This window comes from Etheostoma cragini, chromosome 1 (assembly GCF_013103735.1).
Source record: "Etheostoma cragini isolate CJK2018 chromosome 1, CSU_Ecrag_1.0, whole genome shotgun sequence".
NCBI classification, from domain to species: Eukaryota; Metazoa; Chordata; class Actinopteri; order Perciformes; family Percidae; genus Etheostoma; species Etheostoma cragini.
The window spans coordinates 13,577,774-13,585,889 of NC_048407.1; the positions used below are offsets into that span (position 1 = coordinate 13,577,774).

An 8,116-nucleotide genomic window follows, 5' to 3' on the forward strand; every position below is an offset into this window, starting at 1 on the left:
TGGCTCCGACCGGTCATTCCCAAACCATGGGAGGAGTTCTGTCTCTCCTGGGATGGCCTCTTCAAATTCAGTAAGTGAAGTAGATCTTTTCCACAGAGTGCACATAAATATTTTTTAGTATGCTTTTATGTTCCAGTGAACTATCTGCCTGAAATTACTACAATTATTTTTAAAACCGAAAGTATGGATATTTGAGTTGGGTATGGCTGCAGCCTGGAGACCTCCCATCTCATACCCTCTTGGCTGCTTGCTGTCTGTGAGCTTCAGCTTTTCAAAATAAAAGCTCTGTCTGGTCTTCTTTGTTTTTATACGTTGGTGTTTTCAATGTTTTTGAACTAAATAGTAAGACAATCATGCCAATGAATAAAAGGATTTTTTTCATCGAGATGTCTTAGTTACAACACTATAGAACTAGCAAAGAAGTTTTGTGTTTATATGTTTATATACAGATATATATATATATATATATTTATATGTATATATATATATATATATATATATATATATATATAATTTTATATTTTATATATTTTATATATATATATACATTTTTATCCAGTTTGGGAAATAGCACAGTCTCTACAAAGCTACAGCTCAAATTGTCTGGCTGACTAAACAAGGAGGGACACCTGCCATGGGGGGGCCGACATGGAGCTCCATGGAAAAGTATTCACCAAACAAGCTGTTTGGTGAATTTTCACCTGTTTTCATGAATACAAAAGTTGGATGAACCTCCCCCTAGAATAACACATGTTGGATGACCCTTCCTTCAACAAAGAATAAAAAGACATGACCCTCCCCTATTTTCCTCCGGTGGTCCATTCCATAAATACCAAACGGTCCCTTACAACTGAGAGGGGTCTTAGAGATAAGATTTAACAACTTCTGAAAGAAATATATGTATTGCTCTCTATCACACAATTTTCACTATCCGGACATTCATGTGAGAATGAAGGAAGATGTGTGTTGGTTGCAGGCATGTTACTGTGGAAGCAAAAAGTCTTACAGATATAGCTAAAAGTGACAGAACACAAAACAATCAAACCATAGAAACTAATGTTAACTGAGAACAGAACAACCCTTTTTAGACACAAGTAGACAGTACTAGTTTTGTCGCACACACGCCTAACGCACGCACAAACACACATACACACACAGTGTAATTTCAGATTTTTTAAATAATAGTATCACAACAGGAAATTCAGTTAAGTCAGGCCTTTCAAAATAAAGGCTCCAGTGGTCGGTTTTTGTTTGCTAGAGATGGATCTAGAAAGAAAAGGTATCTCATCAAGGGACTTTTGTTATTGTGTCATGTCAATGTTATTGACACAGGAAACTAGGGATGAACCTAGTTTTAACAAAATAAAAGTGCTTACACTTCAATTCTTGGCAAGTCTTGGACCTTAACTGGTGTTTTATCCTCATTCCAACAAGACAAATAAAAAAACGTTAACTAACACTTGATCTTATTTAAGCCTTTACTCTGAACTCCCATCGGAACTTCTTTCATTGCTTACTCTATCCTTCATCCTTTTCCCACCTTCCCAACTATTCATACTGCTTCAGCTAAGTTTTCATGCATTTTCAACTGTAGCTAACTCCATTTAAACCTTAAAATGTTACACATCTTTCATCCAGTTAGAGTTTTTCTCCAACTTCTACTCTTCAATGCTTTTCATTTCTTCATAAATTGCATTCTCTAGTGATATATATATATATAGGTTCTGATGTGTAAACATATTTGATTATGCTTTCTCTGTGGGTTTAAAAAGAAATAGAAAACAGTACAGCTTAGTTCTGTTTAAGCATTTGAAAAAAAAAAGTTTTTATAATTAGCCTGATATCAATAGAGAGGAACATTGATTGCATATAAATCTCTAAGAAGTGCTGTGGGATTGTGTGAGTATGGGGTCCCTCTGTTACATGACCTGTTCCTTTTTCCACTTCCTTCACTAACCTCCTTTACCCTTTCCACCTTTCCATTCATCCCACCTTCTCTGTCTGATCCCAGGCAGTATTCACGTTGATAAGAGGCTCACAGAGATTAAGGCCCAGCTGGAGCGGGGAGAGGAGGTGAAGGGGGGACTGCTCACACACATGCTCATTACCAAGGAGATGAGCACTGAGGAGATCTACGCCAATTTTACGGAGATGCTACTGGCCGGGGTTGACACGGTGTGTGTCTGCGTGTCAAAGGGATAAGTGCAATAGTGTTTTTAGGAGTTTAGAGGTGCAGTGTGTAGCTTTAGCAGAAAGTAGAGAGGTTGGGAGTTACATACGGTGGGGCTCGAAAGTTTGGGCAGTCCAGGCAAAAATTTGTATTAATGTGCATAAAGAAGCCAAGATGGAAAAAATGTCCAAAAGGAATCAAATGACAGATTAGACATTTGTATCATATGTCACAAAAAGTTAGATTTTATTTCCATCATTTACACTTTTAAAATAACAGAAAACTAAAAAATGGCGTCTGCAAAAGTTTGGGCACCCTGCAGAGTTAATAGCTTGTACTGCCCCTTTGGTAAGTATCACAGCTTGGAAACGCTTCTTGTAGCCAGCAAAGAGTCTTTAGAGGTCTTGTTTGAGGTATCTTAGCCCATTCTTCCTTCCAAAAGTCTTCCAGTTCTTTGAGATTTCTGGGCTGTCTGTCATAACACTGCTCTTTTAAGGTCTATCCATAGATTTTCAATTGTGTTGAGGTCAGGAGATTGTTAAAGCCATGGCAAAACCTTTAGTTTACTCTTCTTGATCTAATCCACCGTGGATTTTGAGGTGTGTTTAGGATCATTATCCATTTGTAGAAGCCATCCTCTCTTTAACTTCAGCTTTTTCACAGATGGCATCAAGTTAGCGCCCAAAATTTGCTGAAATTTTGTTGAATCCATTTTTCCTTCTACTAGTAAAATGTTCCCTAACCCAATTTTACAGAGATGCTACTGGCTGGGGTCGACACGGTGTGTGTGTGTCCGTGTGTGTGTGTGTGTGTGTGTGTGTGTGTGTGTGTGTTTGAGTCATTGTTCAGTTTCCGGAGTTTGGTTTCTGGCCTCACATCCATGACTTTGTAGCTGTGCCAGCATAGACTCATAACAGTAAATTGGTGAATTGGGAAGTTACACATGTGCCTATTCTTATTACATTTGACGTAAAGTGCACAGTGTACTAAGTCTTCCGCCTTCAGTTTCTGCATGAGCTGTTCACAATCTCCACGGCTTTCTACGTAACTAGCCAAGATGAGGTGGCTAACCATAGCTAACCCGTGGCTATCCCTATCCCTAACCCCGTGCTAGCGCTACTATGCTAGCTCGTTCTCAATTGCAGAACACTGCCAAAACACACACTAGTTCACCATAATCTACAAAAGTACTACTTCCATGTCCCCTGCAGGTATTCTACAAGTGTGCCCTCGTTTAGAAGAAGTCTCCCAGCTAATCCAGCCTTGTACTGACCAATGTTTTGTTATCGCTGATGTTATCATCACCAAGCTACTGGGCATGTGCGACTCCCAACAACAACATTAAAGAAATGACTTCCTTTTTTTCCCCCAGACATCCTTTACTCTTTCATGGGCCAGCTACCTGTTAGCTCGGCACCCTCATATACAGCAGCAAATCTTTACAGAAGTGACAGAGACCCTGGGACCTGGCACAGTTGCCACAGCAGACGATGTCCCTCGTCTGCCTCTCATCAGAGGGCTGGTCAAAGAGACACTCAGGTACATACTGCATCAATATTATACTCCCCAAGCTTTTTCTATCTAATTTGTCCATTATCTTTCTCTGTGTGGGGCTTTGACTTGTTATCTTAGACTTAAAATTCGTGAGAAGTTCTGTTGAGTAACAGTCTTTGTGCACCCCTGTCTGGGAGCAGGTTATTTCCAGTTCTCCCTGGCAACGGACGGATAACCCAGGATGACATGGTGGTGGGTGGATACTTCATCCCCAAAGGGGTAAGACTGATTGAGACATAATAGATGTGAGTCCTCTAGTGTGTGCATGTGCAGAAGAAAAAGCATGACCATGAAAGTCAGCCAAAAACATTACAGTGGGACCAGATGTAATATATCCTGCATTATTCATACATTGGCCAGCTATTTTCATTACACAACTAACACTTTTTCTTACTTTGTTAGACTCAGTTGGCCCTTTGTCATTACTCCACATCTTTTGATGAAGAGAACTTTGGTGACGCTTCAGACTTCAGACCCGATCGCTGGATACGGAAAGATTCCACAGATCGTGTCGACAATTTTGGCTCGATTCCCTTTGGCTACGGCATCAGGAGCTGCATCGGCAAGAGAATAGCAGAGTTAGAGATGCATCTAGCTCTCACAAGGGTAGGGAATTAATTAATTAGCAGCACACACTTTCCAAACGTGTCATATATATACATATACATATACTGTATATATATATATATATATATATATATATATATATATATATATATATATATATATATATATATATATATATATATATATATATATATATATGAGAAAAGTTGTTATTTTTGTGTCATGCATACAACTCTGCCCAGACAGCATGGGCTTACAAGACACCATAAATTCATACAAGCCAGATCCAGAACGACTTTCACAATTAGATCTTCAGACCTCAGAGCACAAATCACTGACAATTAACATATAATACTGGATAAATCAAAGTAAATACTATACATTTTTTTAAATAGTCAATATTGCTGTCTATATCAGGCTATTACGGCTGCAAGAAGTCCAACAAGATGCTGCCACGAGGGACTAAACCCTGAGAGATGCACACTATGACGTGCTTGAGAATTTATTGCAATGATTTTGCAATGACACAAATGTATTGATAGACAATGATTCATAAAATCTGATTTGTGATTTGTGTCTTTGCTCCTTGTGCAGCTCATTCAAAAGTTCCACATTAGCGTGTCTCCGCTTACTACTGATGTCAAGGCCAAAACCCACGGCCTGCTCTGCCCTGCTACCCCCATCCACCTGCAGTTCATCGACAGGGAAAACTAGACTCAGACTCCTCTCCGTAATGTTTACTGTGCTTTGATTTTAAAGCACTGATTTGTGTGTCTTACACAATCACTTTTCTCTTAAGAAATAACAGTTTAGAATATTTTTAAATTTAAACAAATTCTAAGAAAAATGCTTTTGGCTTTTTTGTATGTGAAGGGAATTTGATCACCCTGTGAGATGAAAAAGAAATTGAAAAAATGAATTGGATATAAACATAAAAACATGTAAGGGGAGAGAGGGGGAATGATATGTAGCGAAGGGCCGCAGCTTGGAGTCCAACCTGGGCCCGCCGCGTTGAGGAGTAAACCTCAAGCTCTACCAACTGAGCTAACAGTTTTAGCAAGAGGAAAGAGAGAAGTTGGTGTGCCCATGGCCGGACCTGACCAATTTGGTTCCCTGGGCAAGATTTTAGCTGTTTGCCAATTCCACTGCCAATCACTGTGTGTACACACTTACACAGAAACTCCATAGCTTTATTCAGTATTGATTGCAAACCAGTTAAGATGACACTGCATGAACGTGGGATTTTTTTTTTTTTACCATTTATGTGATGTAAGTGATGTGTATTTATGTGACTGATTGAAAAAAATAAACTTTAAAATGGGCTGCTGCAACAAGAATTCATTGTTTCAAAAAAAAATGCATAGCATGGGCTTAAAGCATGCATTAACGTTGGACCACTAACTGTGCCTTACATTGCAAGGAAATGCTATCAAACAGGTAAAAGTGGCTAAATTGATTGATTGATGAAACATTATTATGTCAAACATAAAACATATCACCTATGTTATTAATATTAATAACACTGGGTCAAAAATTAGTAGAAACATTTTTATCTCTTCGTCATCTTTATTAAAAGATATACTCGACTGTTGAGAGATTCAACAATTAAGTTAATAACACAGTCTCTAGTCTTGTCCCATCTGGACTATTGATCTATGATCTGGTCTGTGTAGAAAACACTGTGGTAGAACTGCATACCAGGCTGTCATGGATGGCAGTAGAAGAAAGACTAGCATGCAGCCTGATTTTCAAAGAATATTATTTCAATACGCAAACCCACCAACCTGTTCTCGCAGCTATTACCTACCAATGATAGACAAGGTTATGATACCAGACTGGTCGTAGGTTATGGCTTTACTCAATGCACAGAACCAATGGTGTTAAAAAAAATCGTAATGTATAGATCTGTAACATAATAGAACCGCTCACTCCATCCTCGCATTTATTCCTGATTAGAATGTTTAGTTTCGGTTCAAACCTGTTCGATTTGGTTATTCATTTCTGTTGTCTTTATTTCTTTCTTTACTAGATATAATTCATTCCATGTTACTATTTTCTTTTGTTGTTTTTATAACATGAAAAACATGCCTCGGTGCCTTTTTTTTCACAAAATCCAGAAGGGTTTCATTTTTCTAATTTAACAATATACGTTTTGCTTTTAAATAGTTGTTTGTGTTTGTCTTGTGTTGGACCCCATAGACTTCACTACGGCAATGACTAAGGGGGATCCTTAATAAACAATAAGCAACAATACTTTTGATGTTTTATGTTAGAAACATAACAAAACACTTGACAGATTTCCAGCGGGGACCAAAACATTAGTAGTGTCAATAAATTGTAATGCTGAAAAAGAGCAGTGTTTTCTCAAGACTTATATGAAATATAAATACAATCTAAGGAAGGTATTGTACAAAATACAATAAATAAAGAAACTAGTGCTAACAGAAAGATTTATAAATATAATAGAAATAAGAGTATTGAACAGGAAACTAACACAGAAATTTCAGTGCATTATGCGCAACATAGCTGTATTGAGTTTCTGTGAGAAATGTGAACAATCTCTTCTTACCTTATCAGTTAAAACAGATGGTCCATTTGTGCGCCCTTTTGTGATACAATGCTGTGCAGTGCTAAGGTCGGGGGGACGTGGGCACTAAATGGACTTGTCTCAGGTGGAGGGGACAGGAACGCTTGATGCTACACGACTGGTCTATGCCAAGGTGAAGAGGCACCACCCAAGGTTTGCAAGGGTGATATTAAAATATATGAAAAGTGCATCTAAAGAGAGAGGAATCAATGTGACCGTTGGTGTTACATTATATCGTTAATTAAAAAGTTGCTGATGGTGAACCCCAGCCAACCATAGCCGCTTTCCAACCTGCGGGATATTTGCAGTTCCTAGAACGTAACGTTTCTAGACTGGACTAATTTAAATTCCTCTGGCCACAATTCCTGTAACTCTTTCAGCTCCTACTCCAGGGCAGGGTCTTTTCCCTTTTCTGCATAGTGGTAGTTAGATGGCTGTGTTATAATAACAAAAGGTCTTTTCCTATGGCCAATTGGCCAGTGTGAATGCAAATGGTAACCGGATTGGGGGAGACTTGTTAGTAGAACTGTTTAGAAATGGACTGTTCCTACAACCACTATCATAGTACTTGGTCAGAAAAAGGGTTATAGCACGTAACATTATACCCTATAAATATATATTGTAAACACGAACATTTTAATGCAGGCTGTTGTCTGCTGTAGGCAAAACTAATCAATGATAAAGATGCAAAGGCTTACAACTGTATTTAATTGACCATTACAAGCAGGGTTGCATGGTTTCTTTGTGCAGCATACTGTACTTAAACTGTGCATTTCTCACAAATGAAGTAGCACCCCTGAATAATCTTTTAAACTTTCCATAATAAGGTGAAGGTGGGAATGACCGATGTTAACTCCAGCAATTTTTTAAACTAGACTTCTACACTTCTTCTTGGCTCTGTTCCTGGCCTCAGCTAATCTAGCCTGTGTGATGGGAGGCTTTTACAGATCATTTCATTGAGAGAGAGCATTCCTATTGGCCCTTCTGTGCATATACAGCCTGTGCAAGAGAGGGGAGAGGGAAAGCTGCCGGAAAAGGTCTCTTTATATTTCAAATTCTGAAGTTTTTTTACATTCTCCCCACTGCAGCTTTAACAGAATATATTACTCTTTTTGAGATTAGGTCAACCTTTTGATAAAATAAAGATAGGAAGTTTTCAAGGTTTACTAGGTCTTCAATCTTTATCTGATATCTGATAACAGTGTATTGCAAGCCTGGAGGCTCACCGGGCTTAAGTA

The 8,116-nt window shown here is 38.4% G+C and overlaps 1 protein-coding gene across 1 annotated transcript in view; it reads left to right on the plus strand.

Annotated features, from left to right (window-relative positions):
* The window catches only part of LOC117948167 (cytochrome P450 27C1-like), a 20,964-nt gene extending 15,894 nt beyond the window's left edge, over positions 1 to 5,070 (plus strand). Inside the window, exons 5-10 of the mRNA XM_034877685.1 lie at positions 1 to 70; positions 2,012 to 2,175; positions 3,543 to 3,709; positions 3,865 to 3,943; positions 4,127 to 4,330; positions 4,886 to 5,070. Coding sequence (XP_034733576.1) covers positions 1 to 70; positions 2,012 to 2,175; positions 3,543 to 3,709; positions 3,865 to 3,943; positions 4,127 to 4,330; positions 4,886 to 5,005 — 804 coding nt within the window. The 3' untranslated portion in view covers positions 5,006 to 5,070. The remainder of the gene's footprint in view (positions 71 to 2,011; positions 2,176 to 3,542; positions 3,710 to 3,864; positions 3,944 to 4,126; positions 4,331 to 4,885) is intronic.
* Positions 5,071 to 8,116: the final 3,046 nt, after the last annotated feature.